The 21,224-nt window shown below is 45.4% G+C and overlaps 1 protein-coding gene across 5 annotated transcripts in view; it reads right to left on the reverse strand.

Moving 5' to 3' along the window:
• The window catches only part of CCDC9 (coiled-coil domain containing 9), a 381,329-nt gene that overhangs the window by 124,607 nt on the left and 235,498 nt on the right, over positions 1-21,224 (reverse strand). For 4 of the 5 annotated variants that reach the window (XM_078661011.1, XM_078661008.1, XM_078661009.1 and 1 more), the window contains one exon: positions 14,627-14,815. In XM_078661011.1, coding sequence (XP_078517137.1) covers positions 14,627-14,815 — 189 coding nt within the window. The remainder of the gene's footprint in view (positions 1-14,626; positions 14,816-21,224) is intronic. The other variant, XM_078661012.1, reaches the window with a different exon arrangement.

Raw genomic sequence — 21,224 nt, forward strand, 5'->3', positions numbered from 1 at the left:
CAAGGATAGGAAACTTCTTATAAATAAAACTAAAAACGTACACAATGACCTGTGGGCTCGGTCGCAGGAGACCCCATACCTACTTTATTGATGGGCACAAGGTTGACCAAGTTGACAGATTTTGCTACCTGGGAATCATATTTGCAAAAGACTGTACATGGACCCATGAAATCACCAATGTACGGCCTACGATGGCTAAAAGTGCCCATGGGGTTTTCAAATTTGCAACCAAAATAGGGGATAGACGCATCAGGGACATGTTGCAGATTTATCAATCGTGATGCGTGTCTATTGCCCTTTATGAGGCTGGGATTTGGGGTCACGTTTCCAACAGTAGCCTACAAGTTGAGGAAAATCTTTTCCTCAAAAAACTTGTGTCTACCCAAATCTGCTCCAAACGACCTAACCCACAGAGAGCTAGGGATTAACTATCTGTCTGACTTGATATCTCTAAGGCCGCTAATGTCATGGTGTTCGATCAGACAGAAGGATGAGACGTCCCTGAATCGAGCAGTTATCAATGATTGTCTCTCTGTAGACAATCATCTTAAGATCCCGTGGTTAAATTATATTATTTGTAGTTTCCAAGAAATTTTTGGTATCAACATTGTTGCTGATCGCTATGCTGCAACTGTGTTGTCAAAACAGGAAATGAAGAACACATTTATGAACTATAGGATAGAGGGGCGGAAGAGAAGGACTGGCCAACTATCCACTTGTATTTTTTATAATAAATTTAGAGGCAATGAGGGGTTTCAAGTATATTTAATCCAAGTGACCAGAGCCTCCCATCGATTTGTTTAACCAGGTTGAGGCTCGGGATTGTACATCACCTGGTGGTCTTCCCGTCTCTTAAAAACATCCAGTTGGCCCCTGCCAGTGTGATGGCACCTCAGTCCAAAGCACTTTGCACTTTCTTCTGATCTGCAATTTGTACAGAAATTTGCGCATAGCTTATCTTAAACCAATTCTTGTAAAATATGGAGTTCGTACCTTAAATGATTCTATGATACTGCTTTTTAACATGCATCACCCCGATGTCTGATTTTTTACTGCTACCTATCTTTATAAATCAATCCATATAAGGAAAAGTATGGTGTTTTAACTGTTTTTAATTTATAATTGTCTGTAATAACTACCTCTGCAATTTTACTATTTGTTAATATTTGTCTGTATTTGTTATGTGCTTTTATGGTCATTGTTGATATGCACCGAATAAAGCTTTATGAAATGAAAATGACTGGGCCGATGTAAGGTGCCGCATAAGACTACAAAACAAAGATCCGGTGGACCGCATCTCCTGTAGCGGCTCGGGGGTCCTCGGGAGGATTCCAACGACGGGAGGCGAGTCTTCTGTTCTGGGCGCATCCAACACCTTTGCCGAAAATCGAGTCCCACAATAGGAGCACCGGTGCTGGAGACGAGCCCTGACCGGAGCTGTGCACACGAGCAGAAACAGCGCTGCAGTGTTCGGACCGCCAGCTGAGGCGACCCGGCATGAGCCCAGCTCTCCCACACCACCGGAGAGGTGGCGGAGTGACCGAGGGATGCATGGTTGACGCTGAAGTCTGACGGATCCAACCGGGAGGTGCTTGCAGAGCCGATAAGCTGCTGAGCTGGAACCCGACCGATCCAAATGGCGGAGTCCGAACAATGTTCACTTTGAGAGAATTTAATATTAATTAATTACCCTTCCTACCCCATCAAATTTCTGCCAATCGAGACCTCCACCAGACACACCCTCGGCAAGGTATTTGCAACACTGTTATTAACTTTCGCATGCTATGATAACCATAAGAGCAATGACTCAAGATGGCGGCTCCATAAGCAATACGGGACTCAGTGTTAATGCTCAGGTCTTAATGACTACATAATACCGATTGCAATTAATTAAGCATGGTGTTAACATAGCACCCACCTATAAAAGAGCGCAATAACAGCAACCTACATGATGAATAAAGCCGGACATTAAAATGGCAGCGACATGAAGACAAGATGGTTACGTTATACGGCCCGACTTGAATATGGCGGAGGCACATTAACAGTGCGATAGTTTTACCGATAGCGATAGTTTTACCGATAGCGATAATTCAAGACTGCTATTAATTATTTGTCACAGCACCTGCACCGCTCGAGGAACAATATATTCTCACTACCGATTTGCACTAACTTGGTGAACTAGGCAAGTTTGACATCGGCACTACTAAGGAGAGAGCCCTACCAAGATCAGCGCTGAACATCATAAATAGTAACAATTTGTTTAAATGTACAGGACAGTTATACAGCAGTTTTATTGACTGCCCCAGACATTTTGGTTAACTGAGATGGTCTTTAAGATGAATCTACTCCCTACACTAAATGACATCAAATGGGAATGGGAAGACTTTGACTTTGTTTTTTACCTAACTACCTACCCCCTACCCTCCCTGCTCTACTCCTCTTTCCTGCTACTGACCTCTGCCCTCTACTGTCCTTGCCCTAGTCCTCTCCCTGTTTACCTGCAAATTTCCTGCGTCATTTGAGAAGCTAGCTACTTTGTCTGATGCCCGATGGAGCGATTTGGCGTAGCTATAGCGGAGACAGGTCTGGGATTCCCTCCTTAGACATCACCTACCCAGTCGGTCTTTAGCCAGACTTCCTGTTGTCTCTTCCTGCATCCTCCCTCTTTTTATGTCTCTCCGTATCTCCTCTCTCAATGTATTGAGACTGAACTTTACTGTCGGATGCCCGATGGAGCTACCTGGTTTAGCTATAGGGGTGAGGGGCCGTGGATTCCCTCCTTGGTCGTCACCTACCCAGTTGACCTTTAGACAGATTTTATTTCGTCTCTCTTTGTTGCCTCTTCCCCTATCCTCCCTTTCTCACCATCCCTGCCCCCCTCCCTCTACGCTCCTTATATTTTGCCCTCCATGTTATTTAACTGTTTCCCATTGAGACTTAGCTATTTGGCCAAGGCCCAAGGCCCGGTGGAGCTACCTGATAGCTATAGAGGAGATGGGTTTTGGGACTTCCCCCTCGACCGTCACCTACCCAGCCGGACTTTGGGCAGACCTTCCATTGCGTCTCTGCCTTATCTCCTTCCCTCCTTGTTTTTTTTTTATGAACCTCTTCCCTCGACACTAGAGACCAAACTACTTTGTCTGATGCCCGATGGAGCTACCTGGTTTAGCTATAGGGGAGATGGGCCGTGGATTCCCTCCCGGTCGTCACCTACCCAGTCGGTCTTTAGTCAGACTTCCTTTCGTCTTTATGGTCGTCTCTTCCCTTATCCTCTCTCTCACCTCCCCTACCCCCACTTCTTTCTCTCTCCTTTCCCTCCTCTTCTAATGTATTGCCGATTGTTTGATGTAATGTGTAATTTGTTGATCTTTTTCTGTTATATTTTTGAACCACATTGTTACACTTCCTTTCCTCCCGCCTGTCGTCTCCTTCCACATCCTCCCTCTATTTATATCTCTCCTTCCCCCTCTCTCAATGTATTGAGACCGAACTTTCCTGTCTGACGCCCGATGGAGCTACCTGGTTTAGCTATAGGGGAGATGGGCCGTGGATTCCCTCCTTGATCATCACCTACCCAGTCGGTCCTTAGAGAGATTTATTTTCGTCTCTCCGTACTGTCTCTTCCCTTATCCTCCCTTTCTCTCCTCCCCTACCCCCTCCACTACTTTTTTCTATCCTTTCTCTCCTCTCCTAATTGTACTGCCTATTTTTTTGGATTTATTGTGCAATTGTAGAACTTTTTCTGTTGCATTGTTGATTCTCATGTAAAGCGCTCAGATACCTCCGGGTCTAGCCAGCGCTATATTAAACTCTTTAAATAAAATACAGGTAACTTATGCGACTGATTGATGTGAAAGGCAGAAACTACCTTTCGTAGAAACTTGGTGTTAGTACGAAGAACCACTTTGTCTCTGAAGTTGGAAAAAAGGTTCACCTATGGTTAGTGCTTGTAGTTTACCCACTCTCCTCAGTGAAGTGATTGCAATGAGGAAATCAGTATTCCAGGAGAGAAACTGTAGTTCACATTTATGCATGGGTTCAAAAGGTGGGCCCATTAATCGTGTGAGGACTATGTTAAGATTCCACACTGGGGCAAGTGGGAGTCTTGGTGGGATAACTTATGTCCTTCCATGAAAGCTTTGATTACTGGCACTCTAAAAAGAGATAAGTGTTGCCTTTTTTTTGTAGATATGCAGCTATTGCAGCAAGATATAGTCGGATAGAAGTGTAAGCTAACCCAGAGTGCTGCAAGTGTAAGAGATAACAAATGATATTTTGTATTGAAGCATCAAGAGGATAGATGTTGTTATTATTGCAATAGATAACAAAACGTTTCCATTTAGCTGCATAACAGGTTCTTGTAGTAGGCCTTCTGGCCTCTGTAATGATGTTCATACTGTCTGGTGGCAGATTTAGATAACCAAACTATGATTTCGGGAGCCAGATCGCGAGGTTCAGTTGTTTAGGATTTGGGTGTCTGAGTTCTCCATGGCTCTGTGTGAGTAGACTGGATGTGAGGTGCAGTTTTTAATGGGGAACTAGTGACCGCTCCAACAGGGTTGTGAACCAAGGTTGACAGGCCCATGTGGGAGCTACTAGGATCAGTGTGAAGGATGTTTGCCTGAGTTTCTGAACCACTAATGGAATGAGTGGGAGAGGCGGAAAAGCGTAGGCAAATATCCCAGACCAGTTCATCCAAAGTGAATTGCATTTGGAGAGCGGGTGTGGGTACCTGGAGGCGAAGTTTGGGCATTTTGCATTTTGGTGTGTGGCAAAAAGATCTAGTTCAGGGTCTCTCCAACTTTGAAAGCATGGGAGGAGAACTTGAGGGTGAAGTTCCCATTCGTAGATTTGCTATCTCGGTCTGCTGAGATGATCGACAATCTGATTGTTCACTCCTGGGAGGTGTTCTGCTAGGAGATAGATTATGTGGTGAATCCCCCACATCCAAATGTCTTGAGCCAAATGCGACAGTTGGAGAGTTATATAATACATAGTTGTCATGTTGTCAGTGCGAACTAGGACAGCTTTGCCGACAGGTGAGTCTGAAATGCTTTGAGCGCTAGGAACACTGCTAGCAGCTCTAGATGGTTTATGTGGAGATGTTTTTGCTGTTCCCTCCACAGGCCTTGCACTGTGTGATTTTGAAGTTGAGCCCCCAACCAGTGAGGGTTGCGTCCGATTTTAGCATGGTCTGTGGAACTGGGTTTATGAAGGGCCGTCCTTTTGATCAATTTTGTGGGTGGTGATGAGTACAGCCGCTCACCAACACTAGATCGGTTAAAAGACCCTGTGATTGGTTCCACTGACTTGCTAAGTATTCCTGGAGGGTACGCATGTGAAGCCTGGCATGGGGTACAATCATGATACAAGACTCCATCATTCTAAGCAGCTGCATACACACTCGAGCTGGTAGTGAGTGAGTGGGCTGAAACTGGAGAACTAGAGCCTAAAAATTGCAAATTCTGGTTGCATTGGGAAAAGCTAGAACCCTTTGAGTATCTAAAGTGGCTCCTAGATAGCTTTGAGTGTTGGAAGGTTGAAGATGTGAATTCAACATATGGACTGTAAACCCCCATTGGTGCAGTAACTGCAGTGTCCTGTGATTGTGTTGGAGACGCTTTGGATACGTACTGGCTTTGATGAGCCAGTCGTCCAAGTAGGGGAAGACAGGAATGTGTTGTCTTCTCAGGTGAGCAGAGACTAATGCCAGACACTTTGTAAAGACTCTGGGAGCAGTGGTGACTCAGAACGGGAGTACCTTGAATTGGTAATGATGGCACGCTACCACAAATCTGAGAAATTTGTGATGAGCGGGATGTATTGTAATATGGAATTACACGTCCTTTAAGTCTAGAGTAGACAGAAAGTCACCCAGTTGTAGGAGTGGAGCACTTGTTGAAGTGTTACCATGTGAAAATGGTCTGATTGTATGTCAAGATTCAATTCTCCAAGGTACAAGATAGGTCTGAGAGAACCGTCCTTTTAAGGTATGAGAAAAAGGAAGGAGTAGATGCCCGACCTGTGGTATTGTAGTGGTACGGGCTCTATAGCTCCTTTTAAAAAAAAAAGAGACTGAACCTCTTGGCTGAGGAGGGTAAGTGGTCTGGTGACAGTTTGTGTCAATGTGGAGTAATGTGTGGAGGATTGTTATGAAATGATATGATATAGTTTTATAGAGCGCTCGAATGCTGAGGTGTCTTGGCGCTAAAAGGTGAGACAGGGGATCGTAGCAACTAGAACTGATTTTACGAAGATGGAAACAGTCATGTTTTTAATGCCTTCCTGAAAAGAAGCCTATAAGATATTAATCTAATAGAGATGGGCAGTTGATTCCATAAAATGGCCACACAGTGTAACAGACTTCTGCCTCCCCATCTGGCCTTACAAATCTTGGAAATGCAATTATGCAATTAAAACCTGCATCAGTAGATCGAAGGTTTCTAGTAGGAGTGTACCAGGAGAAGAGACAGATCATTTCTGGTACCCATTTGTCTGTAGTTATTGAATGCCAGACGAGTAGGAATTGTGAAAGAAGCCCCCCGACAGGTTTTAAAATGGTCGGGCAGGGGTGTAGTGAAGTCACTGTTTGGTATTGGGGGGGTGTAGTAAAGTCACGGTTTGGTATTGGAGGGGGAGGTGCATGTGTTGGAACCTCTACCTCTACCCTTGCCATTGTTGACTCTGTAGCCCCCTCTGAAGAAACCCTTGGAATCAGAGGGCTGATTGTGCCCTTTGTAGAGGCAGTGTCTGAGGAGGTGTTCTTGGACCCTTCACAATAGAAGGGGCGCGGAAAGGAACCTCGGCCTGAAGGGGACTTAAGGGCTCCCATGGATTTCGCCACCTCTGTGTCCTTTCATATTTTCTAACAATGAGTTTACTACAGGACCAAAGAGGTGCTGTTTGTTAAATGGCGTGTTAGGGATAGAAGCTTGAACCTCTGGTTTAAACCCTGAAATGCGTAACCAGGCATGCTTTCTTCAGAGAATGCTGGTGTAGATGGCTCTGGCCGCAGTGTCAGCCACATCTAAGGCGCACCTGATGGAATTGTTGGAGATGAGCTATCCCTTCCTAGGTCTTGAACTTTGGACTGGTGCTCAGCAGGCAAAAATTGGAGAAATTGCTCCATTTCATCCCAATGTGCCCTATCATACCTGGCTAAAAGTGCATGGGTATTTGGAAATGCGCCAAAAGTTTGCGGCTTGGGAGGCTACTCTTTCTCCAGAGGTGTCTATCAACTTAGACTCCTTGTCTGGGGGTGGAGCATCTCCTGACATTAGGGAATTAGCCCTTTTTCGTGCATTAGAAAAGACTAAAGAATCTAATGGTAACTGCCCCTTATTTAATCTGGATCCGATGGTGCAGATTTATATTTTTTGTCTACCCTAGGGGTGATGATACGTGCCCACACAGGATCACTGGAAAGGTCATCCACGTGTCTAAGCATACCCTTGAGCATGGGAAGTGTGTACGAGGAAGTTTGGGAACTACTAAGTGTTCGAAAAGGAAATCTAGTTCTAGGGATTCTTTATGTGACTTGACCCAATGGTAATTAGCAGCTCTACCTAATACCTGTATATATCCTACACAGTCGTCTGGTGGAGAAGGCTTAGTAGGGTACAGATCAGGATTGTTACCTGTGGGAGAATTAGTGTTATAATCTCTCCAGGAGTCTGTAGGTGTTGGATCACTGTCCCCATCATCCTCATCATCAGGTGTAGTATTTGATGGTGGTGAGTCAGCAGGTGAAATTAGCAATGGTTGAGACTCAGGAGGAGGTGATGGAGGAAGAGGAGGAGAAGAGTTAGTACCCACATTCTTCCTTTTTAAAAGAATGTGGTAAGCTTCTTTAGTCTCAGGTTTACGTTTTAGTGTCACTTTGGTGGTAATATGTTCAGTTGTTGGATGGATGTAGAATTCTCTCTGCTTCGGATCCGGTTTTGAGGGCGGAAAATCGAAACGGTGCTCTTTTGATGTAATCGGCACATCAGCTTGTTTCGGCGCCGAAGGTTTCAGTGCTGGTGTTTTGGATACAGAAGATTTCGGATACAAAGAAGTTTTTGGCATCCAAGGGTGTGGGGTTGTGCCTGACTTGGACCCCGAAGGTTTCGGATCAGTGCCCGATTTCAAACAACTCTGTTCAGAGCCAGAAGGCCTTGGTGCCGCGCCAGAAGGCGGGCCGTCAGAAACATGTTCTTGGTGCCGACCGGGGCCCGCAGGTGGGTGGGGATTTGTACCGGAGGCTTCTTCTTGGGCTGAGGTAGACTTTGGAGCAAGGGAGGATCGGTGCTCACAATACGCTGCCCTTGCGGGATGTCTTCGTCCAAGTCGGAGCTGTACTCTGAGATAGAGATAGGCTCTTGTCCTTCCTCAGCTCCCATGGTGTCTCCGGTTTCTTGTTCTGAATCTTCTCTGAAGAAGTCCGGAATGGAACCGGTGTGTTGGTTCTGCATGTCGCGACATCGAACCCAACGGTCGCGAAGCGCCTTTACCGATCGGAAAGCGTTAAACGCGTCGTAGTCCTGTTCTTTGTGCTCCGGAGATATGCACAAGTTGCACACAGCGTGTAAGTTGGTGCGCTGGAATTTTGAGTGGCACTGAGGGCAGAGTTTAAATGGAGTGCTTTCCATCTACTGCGTGGCGGACCAACACGGGTAGGCCCAAAGGCGTTCCACGAGCTACCCGATTGAAAGAGATTTTCTGTAAATACGATACGCGGAGAATGGAAATAGGTGATCGAAAACAATACATTTGAAGGCGAGTGTATTGCGCACCGAGGGGAACCCGAGAAACTGTGTCGAACTGGTGCGCAGCAATTCACATCTCAACGGCGGGAAAAAAACAATCTAATTATGGAGTCGATGCCCATATGCACTATCACCGAAAGGAGGAGTCACCTACCTTGTGACTGCAAAGATTTCTTCGAAGAAAAACAACATCGGGACCCAACACTAGATGGCCGGAGTATGCAAAGCATGTGATCTACAGCGCACAAGCCTCGAACTTTGTTTATCCGTCACATAAGGTTTGAAGTGTTAATATGAATAACCACAGAATCATAATGTGCGCTGTCTTTTTCACATTATTGTACAATAGTAAAATGTTAGTAAAGTAAAATCTTTAGACAAAACGTTAAAAAATTGATCAATTCATGACTTAAAGGCACTTGGATCACTATAAAAAAAACTTGACAAGTAATGTTGTGATTTTTACTATGTATTCCGTGTGTTTGTGTTGAATAGTTACGTGAAAGGTTTTCAATATCACTTCGGACACATCCTACTGGAGGGATGTTAGTTTCTCCATATTTATCGGCCGGTTACTTTAGCTGAGGAGCAGCTAAAAATGCAAAGGCTTAGAAAACGGTTTGCAGGGTCCCTTTAAAGACAACCAGACTTGGAGCAAAGTGCACATGGCAGAGTGGGGTGTCCCTCTTCTGTAATCGGGTAGTTCTACTGAAAAAGTGTATGGTTTCTGGCACGTCTAAGTGGTAGCTTGTGAGAGTATCTAATTGGAATAATTACTGTGGAGGTGAGACTTTGTGTGCGAATGTGTGAGAAAGTACAAATGTATTTTAGTCAATCCTGACTAAACAGACGGGGTTTTGAGAGTTTATCATTAAGCTAGTAGAGAGCAAGCATACTTCCCGGGGTCACCCTTATCCAGGCTGCCTAGACATCACTAGATGGCCCTTGATTTGATCTTGCAAAACACTGACCCAATGGTCTTCTAAGAGGCAGTAAGCTGAGGACTTCTTTAGGAGTTCAAAACAGTATGCAAGAGAGGCATATGTAAGTTTTTGCTCCACATACATCAAGATGATCCTGCTTTAAACCTGGTGTACAGGGAGGTAGTTCAGTGCAGACATGTCAGTCAGAGACTTGAGACAGCCCAATTATTACTGTGACCACATAGCACCAAAGAATGCCAGTCCCTCAACTTTGTCACGTCAACATATTGCCTGCCTTTCTGCTCACTGTCCCGAAAACTAAGTACTTCTCGGAAGTATAAACTTATTCCAGACTGAAGTGGGATAATTAGCAACATCACAATTATGCTGTACATTAAAAAGCAGGAATGAGAGCAACTAGACTAAGATGTGTTAAGGCACACTAATATTTTACTGTATAATTGAACCATTAGCTAGACCCAGCTATCCAAACTACAGAGTGTCTCCTCTGAAACTTGCTACTATGAATCATTCATGCCCAACTGGACAACCCACACCACAGACGACACCTTATGGATCATGAAAACCATCCACCACATTTTTAACCGAACCAGTGCCAAAATCGCCCCCGAACTCTGCCGCACCATCAATTGCTCCATTGAATCCACCACCTTCCCTGAAGACTGGAAATACACAGAGATCATTCCCCTCCTGAAAGAACCCTGTGCCGACCCAACGTCCTCAAGAATTACAGACCCATCTACTGCTACCCTTCCCAGCTAAAGCCATTGGGAAGGCCATCAACGCCCATTCATCTAAACATACCACATCTTGGGCACCTCCAAATCAGGCATCAGAAGCAACCACAGCACTGAGACTGGACTCCTTGCTGCAACAGATGACATCCGCAATCTCCTGGACAGAGGCGAAACCACAGTCCTCATCCTCCGTTTTCGACACTGTCTTCCACCACACCCTCAATGCACAACTCCACAACGGCAACCATGGCAAAGACTTGGAGTGGATCCTCTCCTTGCTCACTGGGCGGACAGAGTCAGGCTCCCACCGTTCTCCTCAGAACCTACAGAGTTCAGCTGTGGAGTCCCCATGAGCTCCTCCCTGAGCCCCACTCTCTTCAACATCTACATGGCCCTGCTGGCAGCCATCGTCAGAAACCGTGGACTAAACACAGTCTCCTATGTGGACGACACCCATCGGATTCTCTCCCTCACCTACAAACCGACAGCCGCAAAGACTAACTGCCACAACGGGATGAAGGAAGTCACCACCTGGATGGACAGCTGCCTTAAACTCAACACCGACAAAAACGAAGTCTCATCCTGGGAACCACCCCCGTCACCCGAGACATCTCAAGGTGGCCCGCAGCAATCGTAGCCCCTCCCCACACCCACAGACCATGCGCGTAACCTCAGCATCATCCTGGACTCCTCACTCTCAATGAACTGTCAAATCAACGCAGTCTCATCCTCCTGCTTCCACACGCTCTGCCTGTTTCAAAAGATCTTTAAGTGGATCCCCACCCAGTCTGGAAGTAAGGTCACCCAGGTGCTCGCCAGCAGCAAACTACTAAAGCAAAGCACTCTACGCCGGCACAACCCAGCACAACCCAGGAGCTCCAAAAGAAATTGAGAAGAATCCAGAACGCCATAGCAAGACTTATCCTGGTCATCGCCCGCCGCAGCCACAACGACGGTCACCTGAGAAACCTCCACTGGCTGCTGATCAGCAAAAGAATCCCCCTCAAGCTCCTCAAGAACGCCTACAAGGCCCTACACAATGGTGTGCCTGCATACCTCAACCACCTCCTCCCCATCTACACTCACACCAGATACCTCTGCTCCGGCAACCTGGCCCCGGCCACTATTCCACAGATCCACAAGATCACGGCCGGAGAAAGATCCTTCTCATACCTCGCTGAAAAGACCTGGAACTCTCTTTCACTACATCTCAGGCAATCACCCTCACTGCCTCAATTCAGGAAGGACATCAAGACATGGCTCTTCGACTGAATTGCAAACCCTCCCAATGTATGATTAGTCACGCTTTATAAGAATTGTGATTGATTGAACTATAGCCAGCAAGCAAGCAGCCTGAGCCCATTCTGTATCAGGTACAAGTATTTTGTTACAATATATATATCAGAGAATGGGCACAAAACTAGATGAACACGTTTTATTGTTTTACACTTGAATATTTTTCCTGGAACGTGAAAAAGTAGGTAGAAGTACATGTATTTATTTTCAGTTGAAACAATTTTGGTACTCCGTTGGGGTGTGGGTGGCTCCCTTACTTCCACAAAAGTGTACCCCAGCACTCAGCAGGCTCTGAGATTCTTTCAGGACAAGTTTAACATGAGTCACCTACAATGTAAGGTATCCCAAGTGGGTATGAGAGAGGTTTGACAAAATACTGTCTATTCAAGGAGCAGTATTACTTTAGTATAAAAGCCTGAAGGACATAAGAGGAGATTTTTAAATGAGATTCTGGCTTTGATGCAGCAAAGTATGAAAGGTATGATTTTTCATTGCTTTATTTATTTATTTATTTTTGACATTTTTAAAGCGCACTGTTACACGAAGGTGTCCTGGCGCTAATTGATCGCTAGTGGGCATGGGCAGGGGACTCATCGTGTAAAGAGCCAGGTCTTAAGGGCCCTCCTGAATGTGAGCAAGTCGGGGATCTGTCTGAGGCTCGAAGGCAGCGCATTCCACGCCTTGGCGGCACCTAGGGATAGACTTCTGCCTCCCCAGCGGACTTTCCTTACTCTGGAGACTGCAACCAGCCCCTGCTCAGCTGATCTTAGAGCTCGCACTGGCCTGTACCACTGGAAGAGAGGGGTCATGCATTGGGGGCCCAAGCCTTGCAGCGCCTTGAAAATCACGCAGAGTGACTTAAAAACAATTCTTTTGCGAACTGGCAGCCAGTGTAACTTTACAAGGTCCTGAGCTACTGAGGCGAACTTGGGGGTGCCAGTAATCAGACGTGCTGCTGCATTCTGCAGGATTATCTAAAAGCCCCAGCTGGGCATTCAGTAGCAGACCGTTGCAGTAATCTAACCGGGACATCACCAGTCCGGTCACTACTGTCTTGTGTTCCACCGGAAGAAATGGCAGGACTTTCCGGATAGTTTTGAGCACATAATGGGTAGCCGAGGACAGTGCATTGATTTGTGGCCTAAAGGACAGAGTCGTCCATCCATACACCCAGATTTTTTACCTTTGCAACCGGAGAGGGGGTGAGACCCCATTTCATCCGGCCACCAGCGAGGGGACCAAAAGTTATCTCTTGACCCAAACAGCAGCACCTCTGTTTTTGCAGAATTGAGCTTAAGGCAGTTTCCTGCCATCCAGTTACTCACCTCCCGCATGCAGCATCTAAACCGATCTGCTGTGCTGTCCAATTCTCCCGGACGCTTGAACTCTTTATATAAAATGTCCTCTTCATTAGTGGTCACATTTTTGGATAATGGCAACCTCAATTATAAAATATTCATGGCTTTCTTTCAAATGCATTCACATGGACACAGTGTTTCCTTCCATTTTTTTTGTTATCGTTTCATGTTAGACCTGGAGCTGCTGACATTTTGTGTCCTGACGTTGTAAGTTTTATTTTTGAGGTAATAATTTGAAATGGGCTAATATAAAAGAATAAAAAAAAGGGAATGCTTGCAGAAGGAAAATCACGGTGCATGGAAATTCATATTACAAAGCTGGTAGTGGAGAGGGCAAGAATATTACAGGGAATCATTTTAAATGGGTCAATGTGATACCTACCATATTGACAAAATATACAGTCCTCAAAGGAGCGCATCAGTGACTAAATGGAACTTCACCATTCCGGCAGTATCATGTAGCCAATACAAATTACACAGGTTTCCCCATTTCATTACTGTTTCTTACACAGGAGCACTTTTCATTCAGTCAGGAGCAAAACACACACAAAAAAAGCATAATCACAAGAGAATTAACAAGTAACAAAAGTGTAAATACGATCAGTTGTGGTACAGACAATCACAATTCGTCTAGAATCAATTTACTTTAGCACTTAGGAGTTGTATTATCAGTGGACATAGCATAGTATTACACCACATCTCTGGAAGCATGTCAAATAGTAGAGATAAAAATAACTATTTCTGCATACTTTCCACAAACACACACCCAAAGATGAACCTCACCCCCTCCAAATCTGCTGTCTGTGTTCTGTGTATGATGGAAAGAGAACACTTTTGCAGCCCATGTGGCAAGATGTGGAAGCTTGCACTTCTCCTGCTCTGTGCTCAAGCTAGTTGATATGCATGAAAGAAGCTTGCATTGCTGCCATTTCTCCCCGAGTTATTTATAGGTTTGGGCACACTTTACATCTAATGTATGTAGGCTTGGTTTTTGGGATATGTACCAATGATCATCAAGAGAACTATCAAATTTCCAAGGTGCATAAGCAGCTCACCCGGTGCAGGCCTTTCTTTAAGCATATGTTGACTTAGTTCTGGTTTTAAAATGGCATGATTAGATCTACCGATCCGAGATTGCAATGGAAAAAAAGGTGTTAGGTGAGCTCCTTGCAGAGGAATCTGGGAAACTGGACTTGAGAGTGTGGACATAATGCTTGTAATGTAGTCACCAAGTTTAACACGGAAAGTACCTTAAATTAACAGGATTTGCCAGCAGCATTCTCTGTTCATCAGAGTGCAAGGGCTGAATAATCTGGATGCAGAAGCGTGATGATCAATACTCTGAAGTCATAGGGAAATTGCTAACTTGAATATTTATGAGACTGCTACTCTATGATCAAGGTTTTCTTTTTTCATGAAACACTAATAGTGTTTTGGTATCGTCTCGGATAAAACTGAAAAAAAGAGAGAAAAAAAAAAAGGTGCCTGTGTTTCTCAACTCAATGACAATACTATAAAAAAAAAAAAAAAAAAGTAACACTGACTTTGGTTTCGTTTTTTCTCACCATCCGAACATCGTCTCGTTCTCTGGGTTTGTGCAGAACTTCTATTTTCCTTTGCATGTGCTCTCGATTCTTGTGGATAGATCGCTCTTATGGTCTGGTCAGATGATTCTAGCTGTGCAGCCTCAAGAGCAACAGACAAATTTTCAATTGGGCCCTTCTTCTGAGAACCTAAAAGGAGCAACATGAGGACAACAGGGGTTATTCCGCAACAGGTCCTGTGCCGAAAAGGAAACATTGGAATATAAAGAGCATGCAGAGCAGCGGTCAAATGTTTTATACACATTCTTTGGTTGTTGACAGCACACTCAATTTTAATGCTAATATTCTCTTGATCTTGGCTCTGAACATTACCTTAGTCAAAGATAACAATGATCTTGTTAGATGTAACGTAGACACCTTCCTAACTAGGAGATACCCTCAGCCAGATTATGAACTTATACACTATGAATATTGCATTTATTCACGAATCCTTTAACAGAAGAATCCCTTCCCCCACAGGGGAGCAATATGCCAGGCATTGGGTCAGGCATAGGCATTGGGTCAGGCATTGGCATTGGCGCCAAGGACTGACCGGATTTTGGCTGCAAAACATACCACACATACCATGCCATCTTGTAGTGGTTTTGGTCCTAGCTGTCTCCTATGAACTTCTGCTCTCTCCAAGCCAAAACCCTCCTCACCTTTATGATATTGCCTTTCTCCTATGAGCTTCTTTGAATCTCTACTCATCCGAAGTTGAAAACCTCCTCGTTGCCATTCATAACACTGCATTTTTTAGCTTAGCCTACCAATCTCCCTCATTCACTAATAAATGAATAAAAGTCTCTTGACATCTCACCTACATTATACTAGTAATAAATTCACTACGCCTCAGAGCTTCTATTAAGCTGCAATATTCGCATGGTTTCCTCAAGGAAATATCTCCCTCACACTCACAGACCTACCCTGGCAGCGTCTTTAACGGACTTCAACTCCATATGACTCCAACTCCACCGGTTCTAGAGCTTTGTTTGTAACCGGCTTACAGTCCTCAGTAAGTAAACTCTATACTCGTAACTAACGACCACTGGCAGCTACACAATCAAGCCCTGATCCCCCCTCCCCCTCCTGTCTGCACCCTCCACTCTTCCTCAGGTTACTTGCAGCTTGTTTTTGACATGGATCTACTAAGAATAACAGACACCAAACTGGATCCATCGGGCTGCTATGTTTATATATTTTTTAAGTACCACAAGAATCTAACCAAAAAAGCTTTAAAGCTTAAAACACAGACTCCTCAAATCTCAAACAAAAACTGTTATATCTGACCCCCTCTGCATGAATAAAGGAGTTATAATAAGTGACCTTATCCTTTATACGAAAAGATGAGCACAATGGAGGAAAACCCCGTTCGCATTGCTCTTGACCTCTACATCCAGGAAAACTCCTCATGGTCTAACAGTCTTGGTAGCCCCCTCCTCGGCTTACAGAGCAGAAGCAACTATCTCCATTTACAACAATGGGATCATCCTAATCCAATCATCAGGTAGCAACCTCGAAATATTTGAGGATTGGTTTCCTCTCATCAAAAAAGCTGCAACAAGTACTGCATCTGTGGCCATTCAAGGCCTTCCTAATTCTGTGTGCAACACTAACTTATTACCATTACCTGGCGGGTGGGTGGGTGGGTGCCCCCCTCCATCAATCGCCATACCCCAATGTAGCCTCAACTCACACCCAGAGCAGCTACTTCAGAGTCACATAGCCATGGAACTCACACGTTCACCCCACCTATACCTCTAACCCCCCCCCACAGCAAGCATCAACCAATGCCACTCCTGAAGTCTGATCCCCCAACAACACCCAGCAACATATTCCCAGCACTCCCACGCACCCATCTCTTGAGCTCTCCACCACCTAACTTAAAGCTTACCTTCACCTCCAACTCATCTTCACCTCTGCTGGCTCCCCCGAACAAACAGTACCCCAAAATTACAGACAACAACAAACTGTCTCGTTGCCCCTGCTCCAAGACTCGACAATGTGTTCCCACACCTCACTAGAATCCAGACTGGATGAGATCACACAAAACCTACAACAACTCAAAGCGGACTTGCAAAGGCTTATTTGCATCACCATAGAGGCAACCAATAATCGGTGACCAAATAGGAATCAGAGGATGAATAGTCTTTTTTTTTTTAACTCTTTTTTATTAAACAGGGTCATGAAGTGATACACAATGAAAAACGATCACACCCATTCATATGTTCAAATATATGGTGACAAATGACATTGCATGAGGGTCAATATGCTGCAATCATCTTAATCCAAAACAGATAGATTATCATACATTTAGGTCTCAATTAAATCGTGCGGCCTGTCTGACCTCGGTCTCTGTTCAGTCGCCACACACTCGTGGTCCCACTGATTCACTGACTGTTACTTCCTCACCTATATTTCTTTATTTCTCACATGGGGACCATATTTTATCATTTTTTTCTTGCACCCCCTTCCGTTGTATATAACCTTCTCAGCTTGTTGGCACCAATCAAGGTCGGTCTCCCACTCGGCCACAGTTGGGGGAATATGTGAACCCCATCTGCGTGCAATGTTTTATTCTGCTACTCCAGCAGCTAGAGCTGACGAGATTCTTATGTGTCTGGGCCAATCTTCCTCCCTCCTGATCATCAACAAAAGCCACTTGGCATCCACGGGCACCTCGTCCCCCGCAACCCTTCACATTATTGTTGCCACTCCCTGCCAAAATCGATTAATGAATGGGCACTCCCATAGAATATGAACGAAGGATCCCTCAGCTTGGCAGCCTCCTACACACTGCGATGACTGTACCTTTTCCCACCTATGTAGCAACATGCAGGGGTAGTATGAATGGAGTAGAACCCTAAACTGTATCAGTCGGAATCTTAATCTGATCGCTATCTCTCTCGGGCTCTGTGTCTCCTCAATCCACTCTTCATCTTCTATATTGCCCAAATCGGGATTCCAGGCTGCTCGTAGGGAGGTCAGGGGGTCTGCTGCATTGTTTATGAATTTTTGTATACTGTGGAGGTCACTTTTTGGAGTATGGGGTCTGCTAATATCCTGTCTTCTAGGGGGGAATAGTCTCCCCCTCGCTTTCTTTGCCTAGTTAGAGCATGCATGAACTGCGTGTAGGGAAAGTTCTGGGTAGATGATAGTTTAAATTCGCTTTTCAAGTCTTCAAAGGGCACGGGAGCTGCTCCCCTCCACACATCCCGCAGGTGCTCAATACCTTTGGTTTGCCATCCTGAGAAACCCTCCAGTGTGGTTGCTTACCTCAGTTGACCTCCCACCCATAGTGGAGTCATTGCTGTCAAGCAATCGTGCCATCCCAAATATTTATGCGCTGCAATCCAGCATTCTATCACAGTTGCAGTATGAACCTGCAACTTCCAATGGGGTCTGCGGGCATACAGAAGGGATTCAAGATTCCCATTGGCCATTGCTTCTCTATCCATTTTATAGGCTGGCTCTTTCCCCCATAAGTTCACTCATTTATTACGATCAACTGGGAGGCCCAATAGTACAGTCTAGCGCCCGGGACCGCTAGTCCCTCGTCATAGACTCCTCTTTTCAGCTTGTTCAACGCTATTCTAGGTGTCCCTCCTTGCCATATTAAGCTACGGAGTTCCTGAGCTATCCGTTTAAAGAAGAAACCGGGACCGGATAGGGCGTGTTTTGTAGCACATAGAGGAGGCGCGGCAAAGGCATCATTTTGCACAGCGCTGCTCTTCCCATCAAAGACAGGGGGAGCCTACGCCAGTAGCCCGTAGCTGTGCGAAATCTTTGTAGTAGGGGAAAGAGATTTTCCTGTAGGAATGACTGGGGGCATCGGGTTATGTATATGCTTAGATACTTAAAAGCCTCTCTCTACCAAGGGGCCAGCGCAGCTTGCTGGCAGTCTCAGTGTGGGTCCCGACAGGGGCAGCACAATCGATTTGATTCAATTTATATTCTAATGGAATCACTGAAGGTCTTAGGACTTGCAGACTTATGGGAGTCGGCAACTGACCTTGGCACCTTCAAAAAAGTGGTGTCAAAAGTCACCAAGATGGTCTCATTAATTGAGGACAAAGCCACCCTAGCTAAGAGAGCTCACGGATGGGTCGTGTTGAATGGTTACAGCGCTCTAAAACCACAAGAGTACCTAACGACGGGCCTCACACAGAAGACAAAAAACAAGTTTCTTAATATGCGCATGGGCAGAATTCCTATAGCTCCGCACCTGGCTCCATGGACAAGGGAGAATCCCGCAAATCAATGCCGCCTCTGTCTTTCTGCGAAAGAGGACCTCATACACATTATCTGCATTTGCACAAACCTCCGGGACATAAGGCGCTCCTTGTTTCGGGCTTTATGGAACCAGAAGGGCATAACGAGCTGCAGGCAGGCCGTGTTGCTCTGTTTTAATCCTGATGAAACTCAGCTAAACTGCAGAACAACAAAATTCTTTGATATAGTGGCCACAAGACTGAACGAAAAATCCAGAGGGTCTTCTCAAGTAAAAGATAAACAATAATAGAGTAAACACCCCCGGCTATCATGGGCTTCGAATTTGAAAGCATCAAGGCCACGAAAATCCCACAGACTCTTACGCAACCTAAGCTGAGACTTTTACACTTTTTAACACTTGAGCTATTGCACCTTACTTGTTTTAAAGAAAATACTGACCTTTTAAAATTTGTACGTTTCAAAATTGTGAGTTTTTATTAACTGTACAATAAAAAATAAATAAACCTTATAGTGAAGCCCAAGTAGCTACCAAATAGCTCGGAGATATAGAGCACTTGTGCAATACAAAAATAGGGCCTCAATGAACAGAGAAGTATATCGTCAGCATAGAGAGAGATGCATTCTTCTCAGCCTCCAGGTGCCCTAATACCCCATACCATTGGTTCTCCTCTGATCCAATACGCCAACGGCTCTACTGCCAAAGCAAACGGTAGTGGTGACAGCCCTGGCTATTCCCCCTACCCAGCGAGAAGTGACCCCAGTTGACTCTCACCTGTGCGAGTGGACCCTGATATAGCAGTTTTACCCAGCCTTAGGATGGGATTTGGCCCCAAATTCGATCGACTATCTCAGTCTCCCCACATTTTTAGGTCGAGCTGGTAAACTGCATCCAAAGGATGCAGGTGTCCAGCTGGAGACCTAATGTTGCCTGTCACGAGGGAAGGAGGACAAGAGGGTGTTACGAGCTTTTTTCCTGGATTTGTGTGCGCGAACGCGCACGTTCCGTCCTGCGCCGCGCCGTGCACTTCCCTCCCATACTCCCAGCAAGTCAGCTGCACACAGACACACACACGCGCACACACGCACTTACACTTACACAGACACGCAGGCACCCAGACAGGCAACCAACCCCCCCACAGACACACACACACACGCATACACAGAGACTCCAAGACACATACACACACGCACGCTCACACACATACACAGCCCGCCGCCGCGCGCGCACACACACACATGCCCCCCGCCCTCGCAGCCCAACCTAACAAGGCGAAGCCCCACTCACCGGCTTCCTTGGTGCAGCGGCTCTCACCAGCAGCAGGACTCTTCCTCCCTTCTTCGGCACCGGGGCGCAGGGTAGGCTCCTGCCTGCTCCGGTGCTCCAAACAATCGCGGCTCTTCCGTGGGAGGCGGGGTAGGCTCCCGCCCTCCTACTTCCTGTTTCCGGTTGTCCCGGCCGGCCTGCCTGACTTCCTGGTCGCAGGCCGGCGGCGCGAGCTTTGGACGGACTGCAGGACGCGCTCTCGCGAAGATTTCCCTGCCCTCGCAGTTGTTGTAAGGTAAGAGAAAACTGCAACGAATGCTTCACTTGGCTCCCTAATGCTTCTAAGCACTGTTCTGTTTTTGTGAAATACATTGTCTGGAAGGACGTTGTCTTTCCTCACAGAATCAATCTGTGCAATCATTCAACAACAACTGGTTCAAATATACGCTATCAATGTTTCAAGCTTTATTGCAAATGTCACAAAAAAATGTTAATATTTCACTTCTGTTCTTGGATTTTCGTCACAATAAAATACACTGAACATAATTTCACTAAAGTTCTTTAGAAAAGTTTAAGCTATTGCCATTATAAATTACAATAACTTTTATTTAAGTATTAGTTATTTAAAAAAATTAAACGCCATTGTTATTTGTAATATCAATACATCTAAGTCATGTAAATACAAAACATATTGCATTACAAATGCTATAGGTATCACATTTGCGAAAGTTATAACTATTAGCATTGTAAATGACAAAGCTATTAATTTAGCTATTTAAAAAAAAACATAAATAAAAACTTTGCCATTTACAATACTAATAGCTCAAACTTTCCTAATGCAAGACCTATTGCATTGCAAATGCTTGTTGTTTGTGGTCTTAGTCATGACTAATCCACAAACCACCTCACCATGCCTCCAACACACCTCCAACGACCTTGATCTCACCTTCTTGAGGCCCCAGCACCTGAGATGGAGAACCTTACCTTACCCCAAAGCGCCCAGTCGCCCATTAGACGAAAAGATCCACTATCCAAAAAAGGTCAACTCCCTCCTCCTATCAT

Source organism: Lissotriton helveticus, chromosome 9 (genome assembly GCF_964261635.1).
Source record: "Lissotriton helveticus chromosome 9, aLisHel1.1, whole genome shotgun sequence".
NCBI classification, from domain to species: domain Eukaryota; kingdom Metazoa; phylum Chordata; class Amphibia; order Caudata; family Salamandridae; genus Lissotriton; species Lissotriton helveticus.